We start from the raw sequence: 19,058 nt of genomic DNA, 5'->3' as shown, positions 1-19,058 counted from the left end.
AACACCACAAACATACATTTTTTTAACCAACCAAAAAAAATGTTATCTTCAATTGCTAATTCTTGAAAGTATAATGCAAGGATTCCCCAATCATGTGAAAGTCTCAAAGGGATAAAACTTCTCCCAGTTGTGCTTGGCTTAGTACATCTTATGCACTGGGCTGGGGTTACCAGCATTGCTTAAGTTGTGGAATCTTCCGATATTTTGGCTGCCATGTTCGAGTTAGATAACTTTGGTAATTTGACAGTCTGAGAATGGTAATGGGGCAAGTTTGAGAAGAGGGTTGGTTTTCACAGCAGCCAGAATATTAGAAGATTCCACAACTTAAATAATGCTGGAAAAATATCACTTCCCACTGATAACCCAAGCCCGGTGCATTATCTAACTTGAACATGGAAATGTTTGGTGAAATGTGCTACAAATTTTTGCACAAGGTCAGGTTTTCTTGGAATAATTACATCACTGTTAGTAATATCTGGCCCCACCTAGTTATTTAGAGACACATGAAAACTTAGGTCTGAAGAAGATGTCTTTCCCAGTTAGTGTCTTCTCTAAGAATCCATAAAAAGAAAGAGACTTTGAACCCAATTTATTTTGTGTACTTGACCCTACTGTCATAAAGTGTTCAAATTCAAGTATTATAAAGATGGTAACAGGGAAAGGATTCAGGGTTCCCAGATGAAGAAACAAGTGGCCAACGAAGTCACCTTTTCAGAGCTTAGCAGGTAAGTGGTAAAACTTTGTCTTCTATATAGAGAGTCGTAAAAATTAAAAACAAGTCAAGTAAGGGAAATTCATTTTGAAAAGATGCTGTCTAATGTGGTAGAAGGGAAGGGGTGACATCCATCCTCCTCTTTAATTAATAGGGTAGGGTATGGTCTGCTAAGAAGCTCACACTCAGCACTTATTAGGCACCTACAGTGGACAGTGCTTGAGAAAACTCTATTAATGACCAGATTCTGAAATCATCACTATTACGGTGGTAGGATAGAAATCCTTTTTTGGCATAGTTTTAAAATTACAGAAGAATCAATGTTAGTACTAATTGCATCTTATTGAAATATTGATGCAGGCTTGCCAGCCAGAAAGGGTGAGTCTGGTGGGAATGAAGCTTGCTCTTGTCAGGACAGGCCTGGGGTGGGGAGAAGCAAAGCCCATCCACACAGTCGTAGGAATGTTACAGCTCTTGAAGGTTAATACTTGTAATACAGGGATGAAACTCCAAGTCACTGAGGTCTATGGAACGGCCAGGGCTCAGAAGGGATTAACAGCAGCTTCTTAAAGGAGGAGAATATCAGTCTAGGCAGTACAGTGATTAAGAGTCTGGCCCTGGGAGTCCTGGGTTCGAATCCTGGCCCTGACATTTACTGTCTTTGGGATCTTGGGCAAATGATATAATCTCTCTAAACCTTTAGAAATGATGTCAAGAGGGTTGTTAGGGACTTCACTGAGATTGGAATAATGTATGTGAAGTGTTTAGTACAGTGCCTGTTGCATAGAAAGCATTCAGTATGTGTTTCTACCATATTCATAGTGGTACTCTTGAAAGGAAGTAATTAAATATATATTTTTCCTAGATGAAGTAGAGAATATCTAGGGAGATGGATGGCAGCAGCAAAAGCATAGAAGGAAAAAAGAAGGACTTTGTTATCTTTTATTCTTAGTCTATCCTGGGTTGAAGAGAATAGGTATTCTGAGGGAGAGTATGGGGGAGGGGTGGAAGGAAGCAAAGAGATTAACATGGTTTAAGACTAGAGACTAAGGGCACCTGGGTGGTGGCCCAGTTGGTTGAGCGTCCAACTCTTGATTTCCGCTCAGGTCATGATCTCATGGTTCATGACTTTGAGCCCTGAGTCGTTGGGTTCTGCATGTGCAGAGCCTGCTTAGGATTGTCTCTCTTCCTCTCTCGCTGCCCCTCCCCCACTCACTCACCCTGTCTCTCTCAAAATAAATAAATAAACAAAAAAAGTAGGGGGGGGCGCCTGGATGGCTCAGTCGGTTAAGCATCTGACTCTTGATTTCGGCTCAGGTCATGATCTCACGGTTCCTGAGATGGAGACCCACGTCAGGCTATTTTTTATTGACAGCAAGGAGTCTGCCTGGGATTCTCTCTCACTTCTCTCTCTGCCCCTCTGCCTCCTCAAATAAATTAAACTTAAAAAAAGAAAGAAAGAAAAAGGACTAGAGTCTATGCTGCAATTGAGTCTTCTCTAAGGTATTAACTTTTTGAGTCTATGGGATTTGGAACAATCTCAACAACTCTCTTTAGCAGAAAGCAACTTTTACAAAAATGACCCAACAGGCTTTCAAGATCAGAATTACTACAGTTCAGTAGAGACTGTCTGTGAATGAAGGAAGTTTCTTTCTCTTTCTGTTAAAATGACATTCTATCAATTTCTCCAGGGAAGACTGGTTCTACCTTCCCCGGGGCTGCCCTATAGCTGCCCTATATCTTAAAGCCTATTTCCTTGTGGTTTTCTTTTTCTTGCCTTAAAAAAATATCCTGAATACTAAAAGTACTTTGGACTCAGTAATCAGAACAAGATTGTTTAATTAAAAACTAGAAATAGTACTGTTACAGCTGGGATGACTCATCTGGGATTTTATTTTAAATGCATAATAGGCAAGAGGAAGTTTCATAAACTCAGCATAGACCAAAGTACAGAACCAACTACTCCCTTTTTCCCCCCAGCAGACCAGACGTAAATTTGTTAAAGATGGCCTGGAAGATCAGTTGCCTAATGAGAATGTGCAGATTTCTTCTCTTAGTGATTTTGTTTCTGCCCTGTGAGGTGACAAGTAAGTTCATATTCTTTTGGTCTCTTTTTAAATAAAGAAAAATTTCAGATTAAAAAATTATCAGTGGGCATTGGGAAAATCCAAAATCCAAATCACCAAATACACAGTTGATATGGCTCAGAGTACAGGAGTCAGACAACATGACATAACAGTCAATGGAAAAATATTTTTATGGTTCTGGTAATTATGAGACAGAGTAAATGTTCTATTCTCTCCAGAGCCACAGCCAGAATTTTCCTGCATTTTAATGCATTCCATTACTAATCACATCCCAAACAGGCTATGCTATTTATTTGAACATACCACTTACAGGAAAATCCTTCCTGTACTTGTTCTCTACCCCAGTCTGGAAGTAGATCTCACCGAACCCTTCGCCTCCCCCACCCCACGCACATCCGTTTTAAAAGGAATACATATTGGGGCACCTGGATGGTTTAGTCGGTTGAGCATCTGACTTCAGCTCAGGTCATGACCTCACAGTTTGTGAGTTCAAGCCCTGCATTGGACTCTGGGCTGACAGCTCAGAGCCTGGAGCCTGGAGCCTGCGTCAGATTCTGGGTCTTCCTCTCTCTCTGCCCCTCCCCCGCTAGCACTCTCTCTTAAAAATAAATAAACATTAAAAAAAATTTTTTTAAGTAATACCTAGTCAGTAAAAAAAATTCAGGAAATATATGAAAGAATAAAGAAAATTAAAAGTCCCCCAAATCCCATCATCCAGAGATGCACCCAACAATATTTTGGTATATATTCCTCTAGATTTTTAAAAAATCCTAGGCTGCAAAGTGACATTATTTTCATCAGTAGTTTATGCATTCTAAAGGAAAAGTTCATGTGTTTACAGACTATATTAACAAATGTTATGTAGGGGGCAAGTCTGTGACAGCTAAAGTCATTCTTAGTTTTTGTTAACTTGCTTCTGAACTAGGAAAGTAAAAATTGAAATTCAGGTATGTTACAGTGAATGTATTTCTGAAAATCAGAGATTAAAAACAACTGTTATATATCCTGATCATCCACTCTATAACCTGTCTACCCTACAAACCAGTTGTTTAACCAACAATTATTTTACCACACTGCCAAAACAATATTAAAACATCAGAAATGCAAGACCCATTTTTCCACAATCCCATCAACAAATCAGAAATCTTTCCAAATCAACTTTTGCCCATATTCAATTGCATATTCAATTTTTATGTATTTATAGGAATTATTACAGATGTAACTTACATTCTGCCTATTCACCTAAAGTTGTGTCTTATGTATTTTTCAATTTTGTTTTCATTTGTCCTTTCCCACTCCCACCCCCTTGTTTTGCTACTTCCAACCCCTTGAATTAAACAATTTAAGTCTGGAAAGCATTTCTCTACTTTTATTAATTCTATTCAGTATACACAGGGAGATTTTTCCCCCAAATTTTCCTCATAAATGTGTGTGTGTATGTGTGTGTAAATGAGGGTAATTCTGTACATACCCTTTTCTAACCCAGTAGTTCTCAAACTTCACTGTACATTAGAATTGTCTGAAGGTTTTTTACAAACGCAATGCCCAGACTGCACTCATATCAATTAACCAGAATGTCTGGGTGAGGAAGCCAAGCATCAATATGTTTTTAAAGATCCCTAGGTGATTCTGACGTGCAGCAAGATTTTGTAACCATCATTTTAACATTTTCATTTTTTTAGTTAATAATACATTATTTTTATCTGTATTAATCTTTTTCCTTGTAAAATCATATAGATCAATATGACTATTTTTAATTATTGCAGAGTATTTCATTGTACTGATGTAACATGATTTATTTAACCAATCCCCTATTTCTGCTATTTAGAATGTTCAGTCTATGTTAAAAGTTTCTTCCTGCCCTTTCAGGTTCTGTCTTAACTGTGAATGATAAAACTGAGAACTATATTCTGGACACTTGGCTTGGCTCCCAAGAATCTCTGAAATGTGCTGTTAAAAACCACACCAGGGAGGAAGAACTACTCTGGTACCGAGGACAGGGGACAGTGGATTTGAAATCTGGAAACAAAATCAACTCCAGTTCTGTCTGTGTCTCTTCCATCAGTGAAAATGACCACGGAATCACCTTTACTTGCAAGCTACGGAGGGATCAGTCGGTGTCCATCTCAGTGGTGCTGAATGTCTTTTGTGAGTGAGGGGGAAGAAATTGCAAGTCAATCTGTGTTGTCTGCACTATATTAAGTGGTACTTGAAATCTGGGTCTAAAGAGTTACATGCATTTTAACATTTGCTTGGTATTGCCAAATTGCCCAATTTATGCTCCCACAGCGGTGCAGGTGGGGGCCTACTCCCCCACACCCTTGTGAGCATCGAGTATCCTCAACTCAAAGAATTCGCCAGCCTGGTTTGAAATTTTATTTTCACTTTCTAAATTACAAATAAGGGTGTCCACCTTTTTATAAATGTGTTGGCTGTTCATGTTTCTTTTCTGTGAAATGCCTGTTCATGTTCTTTACCCATTCTTCTATTGAGTTGTCTTTTTAAAATTGGTTTGGATAAGGGCTATATATTAAGGAAATTAACCTTTTGTCATTTGAGATTATTGTATTTCTTGTATTTATTTTTGATCTTCTTATAGTTCTTTTTTTGGCCATATTGAAATTTTAAATGTTTATGTATTTAAAACCCTTGATCTTTTCCTTTGTGGTTTCTAGCTTTGTGTTCTACTTAGACATTCATTGGAAATCTTTTTTTTAAACTTTATTTATTTATTTTTACCTTGGGGGGGGCATAGGAAGAGAGTGAAAGAGAATCTTTAAAATTTTTTTTTTAGTTTTTTAACATGTATTTATTTTTGAGAGACAGAGCATGAGCTGGGGAGGGGCAGAGAGAGAGAGAGAGTGAGAGAGAGAGAGAGTGAGAGAGAGAGAGAGAGAGAGAGAGAGAGAGAGAGAATCTGAAGCAGGCTCGCTCCAGGCTCTGAGCTATTAGCACCGAGCCCAACACGGGGCTCGAACCCACAAACCGTGAGATCATGATCTTAGCTGAAGTCGGCCATTTAACTGACTGAGCCACCCAAACACCCCTAAGTTTTTTTTTTAATAAAAACGTATTAAAAGTTTTATTAAAAGTTTTATTAAAAATTACTTTGAGAGAGAGAGAGAGAGAGAAAAAGCACGAGTGGGGGAGGGGCAGAGAGAAAAAGGGAGACACAGAATTCAAAGCAGGTTCCAGGCTCTGAGCTGTCAGCACAGAGCCCGACATGGGGCTCAGACCCATGAACTGTGAGATCATGACCTGAACTGAAGTTGGACGCTCAACCGATTGAGCCACCCAGGTGCCCCCAGTGAGAGAGAATCTTAAGATCCATGCTCAGCATAGGGCCTCACGTGGGGCTCAGTCCCATGACCCTGGGATCATGACCCAAGCTGAAATCAGGAGTCAGACACTTAACTGACTGAGCCACCCAGGCACCCTGGGAATCTCTTAACATCACCTTAACACCCAAAATGAGGAAACTCTTTGATGGTTGGATTCAGGTATTGGTAACCCATTGGTAGACTACATGGGGGCAAGGGAGTCCTACAAGTAATTCCATATAGGTGATCACATAGGTGTTTTGGGTGGAAAGTGGTGCTATGTGAGGGAGGTATGGATAATACAGAGAGGGGTGATGTAGGATAAGGTGACGATGTGGTATGATTTGGTGGGAAGAAGTAGCTCTGGACTCAGAACCTAATAATAAAGTCAAAGGCATTTGACTCCATGAGCTCAGCAAACTTTTCTGTGAAAAATGGATGTCATTGCTCTTGAAATAAAAAGGTGGAAAAAAGGCTGAAGAATCCAACTCTGGAAAATACTGGCATCTTACAGTTTGGGTTTCCAGGGTGAAACATTTGCATGTTCCTGGGCAAAGGAGCTTTTTTTTTTTTTTTTTTTTTTTTTTCTATGAATCAGTAAAATGTGGTTTTTAGCAAGCTACCTCTTGGCTACTTTGATAGTACTCAAGGCTATCAGGGGATCTTGGAGGTCTTATAATCCTTATAAAATTATAGATGAGGAAACGGAGGCCCAGACTGAGGGCCCAAATTATCACAGCTGGAGCTGAGAACAGAACACCATTCCCCAGGGTCCTCAGTGCCCTTCCATTGTCTTCCTAAGGGAGACATGGCAGATAGCGTGCGGTGACTTAAAGAAATGATTTTCAGTTTTCCAACCTGAATGCATGTTTCAGACCATCTTTACAACAATCTCCTAAATGTGGCTGTTGCTAAGCACATATAAAAAAGCCAATTGGTCAGTGATTCGTAATGACAACAATTGGCACAAACTCATAATCAATAAATCAAAATAAGCTCATAAAAGTGATAAGAATAGGGGCGCCTGGGTGGCGCAGTCAGTTAAGCGTCCGACTTCAGCCAGGTCACGATCTCGCGGTCCGTGAGTTCGAGCCCCGCGTCGGGCTCTGGGCTGATGGCTCGGAGCCTGGAGGCTGTTTCCGATTCTGTGTCTCCCTCTCTCTCTGCCCCTCCCCCGTTCATGCTCTGTCTCTCTCTGTCCCAAAAATAAATAAAAAACGTTGAAAAAAAAAAGTGATAAGAATATAATGTACAATTCTGGGGAAGTATTATTATTGTTATAAATAGCAGATTGAGAACTACATGGAAGCTTGATAATACACAATTTGGGGGAGGGTGTGCAGAAACAAGTTTTTCTCACAGAACCTGACCCTTCTTTCACAGTTGCTGCTGAAAGTATAAATTCAGACCACCTCTTGTACAATTTTTATCAAAATTTAAAGGATGCCTACCCTGTGATCTGGTGTTTCTCCTTCTAGATGGGATAAGCTTGGAGAAACGCGTGCAAAATGTACTTAAAGAAACATATACAAAGATATTTATTAAAGCATTAACATTTTAAAAATGAAAATAATGCCCACCAATCAAAATGATTCAAGAGTCTTATATTATATTGTAGCACTCTAAAAGCAATGAGCTAGATCTCTGTGGTTCAAAGTGGATATATCTCAAAAACATGCAAGCTTTTGAGAGAGTAAAGTCTTTATATAAGCTTCCTAAAAACAATACAGTGTATTTCCTATTGATAAATTATATGTATAAAAAACTTTGTTCAGGGTCCCCGGGTGGCTCAGTCTGTTGAACATTGGACCCTTGATTTGTGCTCAGGTCATGACCTTGTGGTTTGTGGATGCAAGCCGTTCGTCGGGCCCTGCACTGACAGTGCAGAGCCTGCCTGGGATTCTCTGCCTCCCTCTCTCTCTGCCCTCCCCCTGCTCATGCTCTCTCTCTCTCTCTCTCTCAAAAATAAATAAACATTTCTTAAAAACCTGTTTTTTCAAAAAAGATCTGCAAGGATTTATGTCAAACTCATAGCAGTGGGTATCTTTGGGGAGGAAGCAAACAATATGGAATCAAGGAGGACCTTAACTTTACCTGAAATGTACTATTTTTACAAAAGGGAATACTCACATATAGCTGATATGATTTAAAATTGACCTTCAATGGTTAAATCAAACGGAACAACTAATAGGACATGTCCATAGGTCCTATGGTATATTTGATAATTACATTCTCTATTGTAGCAGCTTCCAACATATCCGAATACCATATAACATCCTTGTTGGATACGGATACAGAATTCAAGCTCATTCCAAAGAGCAGCAAAATGTCATTCTTCTGAAAGAGTTATTAATAGCACAGCCTACTCAGGGTCTAATTATTCAGTGTGCAGATTACACAAGCTCTTTCTTTCCTCCTTCCCTGACTCTAACTCCTTCCTACTGCCCGCTTTTCAAGCATTTCATTATTCTTCTACACCTTAACCAGAAAATGCAAGGGGCATGGAGAAGAGAAAGAGTCAGCTCAGCCTTTTCTCCCCTTTGGTGGGTGTTGGAAAGCCCTGGTTGGAAAGCCCTGGTGCAGGTGAGGGTTGGAATTATTTGGTGAAGATAAATGTGTTCAAGTATCTATGTCTCTAGGACTGCCCTTATCATGGAGGGAGTACGGACTGGCTCACCCAGAGGGACGAGAGGGACCCAGAATGTCACATTCACCTTCCATAGATGTCAGAGTTGCCACAATCGGAGCACCTTCTGGGAGGGGGACATTATTTCTAGAGAATCATTGAGGAAATGCAAATATGCATTGGGAAATGTGGCCAGGGCAAATGCGGTTAGATAAAATGCAAAAATTGAGGATGTGAGGAGACCTCAAAACCACCGTGGCAGCCGCCGCTTCCGCCGCCGCCGCCACCACCATAAAAATAGTAACTAGCACTGTGGTAAATTCTTTACAGGTGTTATCTCATTTCATCTGTACAGTACCTTGTGAGATAGGTATTGTCCCACTTTTTAGATGAAGAAAGTGAGCAGTTGCTTAGCAATTAAGTAACTTTCTCAAGGTCACAGAAAGTGGTGTAAGATGGAATTAGGGACAAGTGCAATCCCTGCTTTCTTTATATTATACTGTTTTCTCCAACATATTAGTACAGATTGGTTTCAGAGAGCAAAGACTCAAGGCTTATCCTCTTAGGTAGTGCTATAAATGGTCTACTTGGTACAGATTATATACATTTGTTTCATGGTTTATCTTCTCTACCACATGGAAGATCTGTAAGGTTTGGAATTGGATGTATGTTATTTACCATTGTATCCCTGGTTCCTAGTCCAGTGCTTGGCGTAAAGTAGGTACTTGATAAATTTTTGTCCAATGAATGAATGACTGCGTGAGACAGACTGAAGGAAGATCTTGAACACTGTTGGTAAACTACTGCTTATCCACTAATTAAGCCTAAATGCTTGAGTCTTGTAGTTCCTCCTCTTCTGAGTGGAGACGACTTGCAAACCGTTGAGGAAGGCAGTGATGTGAAGTTGGTTTGCAATGTGAAATCCAACCCCCAGGCTCGAATGATGTGGTACAAAAACAGTAACATCCTGAATTTAGAGCAAAATCACCAAGTCCAACAGACAAGTGAGTCTCTTCAACTGTCAATCACCAAAGTCAAGAAATCTGACAATGGAACCTATAGCTGCATTGCAAATTCATCTCTGCAAATGGAGACCAAGGACTTTCACCTCATTGTCAAAGGTAACTCTCTTTTTAAGTAATATCCAGAACAGTGCAAAAGTCAGAATAGGTTCTCAGTAAACATTTTGTGTGGCAACAAATGATGATGCTAATTATGGTTAATAGCCAATGATTTTCTTTGGAGAATCACCCCTATCCAAGAAATTTCCACTAAGAATTCTAATTCATGGGGCACCTGGGTGATTCAGTTGGTTAAGCATCCACCTTCAGCTCAGGTCATGATCTCATGGTTCATGAGTTTGAGCCCCACATCAGGCACTGCACTGACCTGATCATGAAAAGCCTGCTTGGGATTTTCTCTCTCTTCCTCTCTCTGTGCCCCTCCCCCACTTGCACACTCTGTCTCTCAAAATGAATAAATAAACCTAAAGAAAAAAAAGAATTCTAATTCTTCCATTTAGGGGATCATGCCCATTCCATATGAAACACTGCTTTTTGAGCAAAGGTCCTTTCTAGAACCAAGTGGTAGGAGATAATTCTGGTTGGCTTTTAGGGAGGAGTACTTCTGTAAATTCTCCTGGGCCACTAGGTTTGTAGGAACTGGACTTTTGAGTTTACAGCCTAATGATAAACAGAAAGAGAAGTCAGAAACACATAAAGAAGGGAAGACAGATAAGAAAATGAATCTCTGAAATCACTCCTGACTTGGGGCACCTCGGTGGTTCAGTTGGTTAAGCATCTGACTTTGGCTCAGGTCGTGATCTCACAGCTCATGACTTCAAGCCCTGTGTCAGGCTTTGTGCTGACAGTTCAGAGCCTGGAGTCTGCTTCAAATTCTGTGTCTCCCTTTCTCTCTCTGCTCCTCCCCTATTCATGCTCTGTCTTTCTCCGTCTCTCTCTCTCTCAAGAATAAATAAACATTTAAAACATTTTAATAAAAAAATTAAAAAAGTAACACAATCACTCTTGACCCTGAAATTGTAATCTATAGGCTAATCAGTAGTGAGGGAGGGGGAAGATGGTGGAAAAATGTCTTTCTCTTGGGCTTCATGCTTCATCCACGCAGACTTTTTACCTCTTCAATAACAGAGAACAAATGAAATTTCAAATGTTCTTCCCTCCTCATATTTCTCATTCATACAAAAAGAGAAAGGGGACCTGAGCAGAGAAAGCAAGGAAGACAGTAGAAAGAAATGAGGTCAGAGAGCAAATGGAATATAGAACGGTGTTCCCACATTTCCACTTACCACTGGCAATTGTGGCAAAATTTGACCTTGAGGTGAGCTGCACAAAAAGAAACTTTCAAGAACGCAGCTGTGATGCCTGAGTAGGAATAGCCATCTTGATACCAGGGTAAAGAAAGCTGCAGTCTTAGCACAGCAGAAAAGACCTGTAGAGGATGTTAGGTCTTGGGGACTTCTTTAGACAATGCCCCAGCCAGGGGAAAAAGCAGGACGGTGTGAGACAGAATTGGCAACAATCAAGCCTGTCAATCATTCTTTGCTGCTGTTCACTGAATAAAAGTTCAAAGATAACTTCCTTTTTGATACAGATCCTGAAAGTTTGGTTAAAATATTTAAGTTTTCTTAGGTAACATCTCTTTTAATTTGAAACAAACATTTAGTAAGAACTTTACGTGTTAATTTTGCAGGGTGCCTCGTTGGCTCAGTCAGTTAAGAGTCTGACTTGATTTCAGCTCAGGTCATGATCTCACGTCGGGCTCTGCACTGGGCACGGAACTTGCTTAGGATTCTCTCTTTCTCCTTCTACTTCTGCCCCTCCCCCACTCATGAGCTCTCTCTCTCTCTCTCTCTCTCTCTCTCTCTCTCATGCTGTCAGAAAAAATGTTAATTTTGATTGCTGAATATATAGGCAAAAACATACCGAAAAAATCTTTAAGTTTGTTTTCATGTTAAAACTGCAATTATGAAGCTGAGAGGCATACCCAATTATGTCATCTGCAGACTTGGGCAAGCTTAGTTTTCCAGTTAGAAAGCCTTAGTTTGGGGACATTTATGAACTCCCTTCTTACTCTAATTGGATAACGTTGATCAGTTGAAATAAAATTTTATTTTTCTGAAAAACAAACAAACAATACCAAAAAAAGCCCAAAAAACAAAAAAGAGAAAGGCAAGATACCTGGTGTAGCAGATGCAGAAAATGCTCACACATTTTCTGGTCTGAGGCCAGTACGCCAAGAACAGCCAAACAAGCTGAGGCTCCTATTTCTTGTTAGAACATTATTCACTCTGCCGTTTGCTTCCCTGTGCCCACTCATTGCCTTTCTTGCTAGTTCCTAGGAAGCCAACTGAATCCCTGCCAGAAGGGTTGGACGATGTGACCAGAGGGCTTATTTCCTGCCCCTCAGGGGGGTCTGGGACACCAACAGAGAGGCTGGTGGGGAGAAAGAGGTGCTGCCAGTTGAATGCCCATTACCGTGATTACTGGCATGCTCAGTCATTTGTCCTGCAGGGCAGTGAGAGTACCCCCAGGGTCTGTCCGCTTTAAAAAACCAAACCCACAAATAACCCAAGTACTCATGGGGTAGAAGCAGTGGAAGAGGCAGTTTACTGAAGCTCGTGGCTATTCACCTCCCTGCAAAAGCTCGGTAGGTGGGGCCTCCAGCCATGCCATTCTAACTGGGTGTAAAAAGCTACCCGCAGAGATCAGGGAATTATATCATCCCTCTTGGTTACGAAGGAATCTTAAGTGCTCCGCGCGATAAAAAACATACAACTTGTGTGGCAAGCAGGATGTCAGCTTGACAAATTGGCTTTCAGGTGGGCAGGATCCTGTTTTGGATGGAACCCTTCCAAGCCAACTTGTTTTTCTTATTTCTTCCTGCTCTATTATTTCCCAGGCTGTCAGCTGCTTTCACAGCAATAAGTGCTCTGCTGCCTGTGCTCAGGCTGAATGTGTTTGCCACGAGCCTCTCCTGGCTTCAGGGCTCCATAGGGTAGTTTCTAAATGGGGCCATGCAAAGCTAGAAGCGTAATTACAGATCTTGAGCACGAGAGTTTACCCTGTGTGTTGGGATTTTCTTGCATAATAAATATGGAGGGGGAAAAATTACCAAATCTGGTTACAAGTAAGAGAATAAAACAGGGGGCGCCTGGGAGGCTTAGTCGGTTGGGCAATTGACTTTGGCTCAGGTCGTGATCTCACAGCTCCATGAGTTCGAGCCCTGCATCGGGCTCTGTGCTAAGCTGTCAGCACAGAGCCTGGAGCCTGCTTTGGATTCTGTGTCTTCTCTCTCTCTGTCCCTCCCCTGCTCGCACACTCTCTCGAAAATAAACATTACAAAATTAAAAAAAAGAGAGAGAGAGAGAGTAAAACAGGACAACAGGAGAGATGCAGTTATACTGACCAAAGTCACTTTCATTGAAATCCAAAGGGAGCCTTAGTGGATCAGGCAGTTTATATCAGCTTGTTTAAGGACTGAAAGCTGTCACGTGGGGCTTCATTTAATTCAGCTTGGTAAAAATATCCAGATCTTTGACCAAATTCTAATTTCTTTTCCTAATTGTCCCTCCTTTGCCTCCCCTTCATTTTGACATCTTTCCTTGGCACTGAAAGTAGAAAGGGCCCCTACTAAGGTTAAGGCTCTTCGGTGTCCCCCAGGGCTGGCTCTCACAGGGCCGGTGCTTATAAGAAGGCCCACGGAGCAGAATTTCTCCAGAATATTGGTGCAGCTCACACTCTCATGAGAAAAATTTTTAGTAACAGCTAAAAGAGAGCCAGAGTAAAGGATGCTTAATCTACTTACTCCCCAAAATTATCCTGCACAGTAACTAGACATACAGGAAAGAAGAAAACAAGTAAAAGGTAAGTGGTTTAAGTGCGTCATACATTTACAGAGGGATATATGCTATTTTATAATCTTGAGGGAAATAGGGCTTGGGCTTTGAAATGAGATTTATCTAAAGTCTTCTCTTCCCCTCCTTTCCACCTTTTGCCCCTCATATACTATTTCACGACCCTTTGTCCTTTATAACACTGATCTCAGTCTGTGGTTTTTGTTTGTTTAATGTCTGTCTTCACTACTAGAATGTGAGCCCCATGAGGCCTTCCATGTCTGACCTATTTTTTGCAGGGCTGAGCACCATACCTACCTCACAGTAGTCATTTAGTAAAAACTTTTTGACCACACTCAATCTACAAACTCAAGGGCACAATAAATAGCACACTTTTTATTTCCTATAAGTTCCTAAAATATTATCTTAGCAAAGATTGGAGCCCCACTCCCTGCCCCTGGTCCCGGGGTGGCATCAGAATCCAGGGGCTTAGGTGAGGTCATTTAAACATCTTTGTTGATCTTACTTTTAAAAGTTTCATCCCATGTCATATCAAACTTATTAAAATGAATCACACAGAGTATACTTTTTTGCTGTAAAAATTTTGAAAGGATGTTTGTAACTTGCATACATTTTGAGTTTTATTATATATAAGCTATTAATGTGGTTCTTAAGGTTTAAATTTGGCTGTTGGGTTACAGTTGACATAAAGCTACGTTTTATGGATATTTAAACATTTATTAATTTTGACCAATCTGCCACTTTATGTTCATACTTTGGAACCAATATGTATTTTCCAGGTCTCAAATATTTTCATAGGCTTTTGGGAAGCTTGCAAGTGCAGGCACTGTGCCTGCAGTGCCTGATGAACAAAATAGCTCTGAGTTTACCTGGTATTCAGAAAACGATGGGCTGGGTTTTCATTTCCAGGCTGTTATGATTGCTGCTGATCTCTTTCTAACCCAGGTTAGAAGCACACTCTCTGGGACCCCTGGGTGGCTCAGTCAGTTGAGCGACCGACTCTTGATTTCCATTCAGTCACAGGATTGAGCCCCATAGAGTGTGTGACGGCACAGAGCCTGCTTGGGATTCTTTCTCTCTTTCTGTCCCTCTCTCTGCCCCTCCCCCACTCACAGCCCTGCCCCCCCTTTCAAAATAAATAAATAAACATTAAAGAAAAAAAAAAGAAGTAGACTCTCTGTTCTTCCACGTCGTTTAGAAAGGTATGAAAATCTTTGCCAAGGTTAGGAAGGCTGGTGCTCAGAGTCCCATTTCCCTAGGGGCACCGTGCAGTCACCTTATATAATGTCCTCTCCCTGCTTAAGGCACTATCACAGTACAGCTACAAGGGTCCCCACCTCTCCCGGGGCCCACAGGCCTCTCTCCCCTTAGTCCAGCAGGCTCCTCAACTTTTCTTGCTCTTAAAGCCTTCCTCCCTCCTTTTCTCAGAGATCCCTCCCAGTATCTTTTGGGCTTTCTTTCTTTTTTTTTTTTTTTTTTTTTTTTTTTTTTTTTTAACGTTTATTTATTTTTGAGACAGAGAGAGACAGAGCGTGAACGGGGGAGGGTCAGAGAGAGAGGGAGACACAGAATCTGAAACAGGCTCCAGGCTCTGAGCTGTCAGCACAGAGCCCGACGTGGGGCTCGAACCCACATACCGCGAGATCGTGACCTGAGTCGAAGTCGGACGCTCAACCGACTGAGCCACCCAGGCGCCCCTCTTTTGGGCTTTCTTTTTTTTTTTTTTTTTTTTTTAAATTTTTTTTTTCAACGTTTTTTATTTATTTTTGGGACAGAGAGAGACAGAGCATGAACGGGGGAGGGTCAGAGAGAGAGGGAGACACAGAATCTGAAACAGGCTCCAGGCTCTGAGCTGTCAGCACAGAGCCCGACGTGGGGCTCGAACCCACATACCGCGAGATCGTGACCTGAGCCGAAGTCGGACGCTCAACCGACTGAGCCACCCAGGCGCCCCTCTTTTGGGCTTTCAAAGGGCAGGAAAAACCATTGATTTCAGCCTATTTCTACCTTCTGAGTGGAAAAATTTTGGATGAAGAAAGCACAAAATGGTCTGACTACCCGTTTGGGGGGAGTGATTCATATTATAATAAATTATCCTTTCGCAAAGGGATGGATTCAAAACCCATCTCTGCTAATTCCTAGCTCTGTGACTCTGGACAAGAGGTTCCTCACCTGCAAAATGAGGTTACTAACACCTACCTTTCTGGGTTGTTTGGAGGATGACACATGTCGAGTGCAAGGCGCCATGGCTGGGACTTAGTAGAAGCATATAAATGAGAAACATATAGCGGTGCCTGGGTGGCTCAGTCGGTTGAGCGTCCGAATTTGGCTCAGGTCACAATCTCATGGTTCATGAGTTGGAGCCCCACGTCGGGCTCTGTGCTGACAGCTCACAGCCAGGGGCCTGCTTCAGATTCTCTGTCTCCCTCTCTGTCTCTTAAAAAATAAATAAATATTTTTAAGAAATTTAAAAAAGTATATACATGTTAGTTCTTATCTCCTGTGTTTGCATTTCCAACAGATAAAGGTGTGGCTATACCCATAGAACCCATTATTGCTGCATGTGTTGTGGTCTTTCTGACATTGTGCTTTGGACTCATCGCTAGAAGAAAAAGTATAATGAAGGTATTGAAGTATTCTAAGATATTTAGGTAAAAAATCATCTAAATACAGGCAGACAACTGGCTATATAAGTGACTCTAGAATTGGGAACCATACTTGGACAATATGGTCTCTCTAAAGACCTAAAGTGGAAGTTGCTCAAAGGCATAAAAATTGTATGTATGTTATAAGGATGGCTTTAACAAAAGAGTGGAAGTGCATATGGACAAAACCTGAATGAAAATAGCTGTGATGTTAGGAGTAGGGGATTTGGGGCTGATTTTTTCTTCCTTTTAAATTTCCCTTTATTGTTGCTATGGTACCTCTGGCACAATAAATAAATATACAGGGAAACATCTGCTGTGGATTCAGAGACCTGCACGAAAAAGGTGGCACTTTTTGCTCACCTCCTGAGCACAGCCACAAGGGCAGCTGCAGCAGTGGGGTTGGGACCGGGGGCTGGGGCGGGGGGGTGGGGGGGGGTGGCGACTGGAGTCTGAATTGTTGAATGGTGAATCTTCTTGGTTAGCTTGATGCAGAGTATGTGTGTGTATTGGTGAATGCCTTGCATTTGGCTCCACCAGTTAATTCAATGCCAAAGGGAGGCAAAAGTGGCAGAGAGCCTCGAAGGAAAAGCCAGTGTGGTCTAGGCTCAATTACACAGCATTATCTCTTTGAAATATATGGTAACTGCGTGTAATTCAGGGCAACAATGTCTGTCAAGAAGAAATTCACCCAACCCCCAGTTCTAATCCAAAGCAAATTTTTCCTATAAAAGGAAAGAAGGAAGGAAGAAAGAAAGAAAGAAAGAAAGAAAGAAAGAAAGAAAGAATCAACTACCTAAGAATCCTGCAAGCATTCTGATTCAAGGATTATATCTCTGTAGGTTCAATACAAAAATGATTAACATGGCCAAAACACAAGATCTGGACTAGTGCAGCGGTGTCTGTATTTCCAGGCATCTCTGTATTGATGCGTATTTTTCTAGGTAGGAGATTAACAGACATTTGGGTTTCCTATCCCCTGAACCACCTTGATGCATTCAAAATGTTTATCTGCCTTAGAAAAGCATGCAAACTCATTGCCCTTGTGTTTGCTTTTAGCTCTGCATAAAGGATGAAGATCCTCAAAGAGAAACAGCTTTGTAAGTACTCTGGGCTGGGGCCAATGATTTCCCATAAGCAGATGGGTAACAGTGGTGTGCAACATAAAGGCCATCCTAGGCAAACTCCTCCTGAGATGGGAGGTGCTGGAAGGTGAAGAGAAGAAGGTTCTGACAAGAATGGAGGGTGGAGGAGAATCTGCCTCCACTTCACAGGAAGACAGGCGAGGCTAGGTTGGAAGGTTTTCTAGAATAGGAGAGTACCATTGGTCTTAAGCCTGCTCTCCATTTAGGAAGTTTGGGCTAATGCTTAAGCCGCACCTTCATTGTACTGCCACGTGATGTAAATGACTGAGAGGGCCTATCCTGGGGGAAGCCATGCTACATTCTCCCTCACAACAAGGTCAGAAGCCATAGTCCTCATTCTAAATAACGCCTAGTCTGTTGGCTCCAGCATTGGAGAAGTAAGCAGTGGGTTAAAAGAACAAAGGCATTCCTTCCAAGGGCATGACTCTTGTTTTGAATTTTTTTCATATTGCTATGATCATTGTTATAATTGATTTCTTGGTTCATTTCAGATGAGAAAGCTGAGATGCCATCTAACACAGCAAGAGTTTTGCATCAGGACTTCCTTGATTTATGTAGTCCCATCTGTATTTATTGCTATTATTAAATTCACTCCTGTCAAATTGTCAGAGGTTATGAAGAAGTGTTTCATTAAGCACTGAACAGTAGTTGTTATGACTAACTTGATATACTTGCAGAACATTTTTATGAAGAACGCTATTAAGAATGAAAAGTAAGGTTCTGTTAAGGCTTCTTCTTGAAAGGTATGTTAATTGAGATTTGTTCCAGAGAGATTGGTAAACATTTAGCATATATTTTCTAGGTAGGAGATTAATGGACATTTGGGTTTCACAAATAAGGTGCAAAACCAAAATCAAAAGGAGAGCTGAATATAGAGTGATCGGTATTTTAAGTTCGCCAAGAAAGCATATAAATAATATCAATTATCATCTACTTTAGCTGCTGTTTCATAAAAGAAACGTTTTAGGACTCAAAAAAGGAAGGATGCAATCTCAGAATATAAGGCACTCCTTTAAATGGAATAAATTTAGCGTTATGAAAAAGTCAGCATATGTCCTTATTTTTCTCAGTTCATCGTGGTTTGGTGACACAGTTGCAGACCTGGTGAGCTTTACATGGTGACGGAGACAAAACCTGCAGGGCGCGGGGGCTAGCCAGCGGTCTGTTCACAAGCAGCCTCTGACCTTGTGGAGCAGTTACTTGCCTACATCCAGGGACATTAATTATGAATCAGCCTGTACTCCTTCTCATACACCTGTTTTAAATTGCAGCTCTTCTAATTTGTCTTCGACTTTGCCCATTTCCATTCTTTCTTCATTCTTTTCCCTTAAGAGTCTCTGGTTCGCTTTCCCACACAGGTGGGATGTGTTAGGGAGAGAGACCATCCTGGCCAGAACCACCTTTTTTTTTTTTTTAAAGTTTATTTATTTGTTTTGAGAGAGAGACTGTGCATGCAGGAAGGGGAGAGGCAGAGAGAGAAGAGAGAGAGAATCCCCAACAGGCTCTGCACTGTCAGCTCTGCACTGTCAGCACAGAGCCCAATGTGGGGCTCAAACCCACAAACCACAAGATCATGACCTAAGCCGAAATCAAGAGTCAGATGCGCAACGAGCGGAGTTACCCGGGCACCCCCAGAACCAACTTTGA

General features: G+C 41.3%; 1 protein-coding gene and 1 long non-coding RNA gene across 3 annotated transcripts in view; one reads left to right on the top strand and one right to left on the bottom strand.

Annotated features, from left to right (window-relative positions):
- The window catches only part of LOC131497417 (uncharacterized), a 35,955-nt gene extending 19,903 nt beyond the window's left edge, over positions 1–16,052 (bottom strand). The window contains exon 1 of the long non-coding RNA XR_009254969.1: positions 15,821–16,052. This is a non-coding gene — a long non-coding RNA (uncharacterized LOC131497417). The remainder of the gene's footprint in view (positions 1–15,820) is intronic.
- TMIGD1 (transmembrane and immunoglobulin domain containing 1) lies at positions 572–18,458 on the top strand. Of its 2 annotated transcripts, none has more exons than XM_058703654.1 (7): positions 572–725; positions 2,696–2,799; positions 4,669–4,947; positions 9,591–9,866; positions 16,143–16,246; positions 17,326–17,366; positions 17,903–18,458. In XM_058703654.1, exons 1-7 carry the CDS (start codon positions 679–681, stop codon positions 17,904–17,906), a joined length of 855 nt encoding a protein of 284 aa, XP_058559637.1. In that variant the 5' UTR covers positions 572–678; the 3' UTR covers positions 17,907–18,458. The 2 variants fall into 2 exon arrangements, with proteins under 2 accessions (XP_058559637.1, XP_058559636.1); XM_058703653.1 differs by having other exon boundaries at positions 574–725; positions 2,693–2,799.
- The last annotated feature ends 600 nt before the right edge of the window (positions 18,459–19,058 follow it).

This window comes from Neofelis nebulosa, chromosome 16 (genome assembly GCF_028018385.1).
Source record: "Neofelis nebulosa isolate mNeoNeb1 chromosome 16, mNeoNeb1.pri, whole genome shotgun sequence".
NCBI classification, from domain to species: Eukaryota; Metazoa; Chordata; class Mammalia; order Carnivora; family Felidae; genus Neofelis; species Neofelis nebulosa.
This window is presented reverse-complemented; position numbering and strand designations above follow the sequence as displayed.

Coding starts and splice junctions, on each gene's coding strand:
- TMIGD1 (XM_058703653.1), top strand. CDS start 679: ATGAAGAAACAAGTGGCCAACGAAGTCACCTTTTCAGAGCTTAGCAG. Junction 726..2,692: donor ACCTTTTCAGAGCTTAGCAG/GTAAGTGGTAAA, acceptor TTTTCCCCCCAG/CAGACCAGACGTAAATTTGT. Junction 16,247..17,325: donor GAAGAAAAAGTATAATGAAG/GTATTGAAGTAT, acceptor GTTTGCTTTTAG/CTCTGCATAAAGGATGAAGA.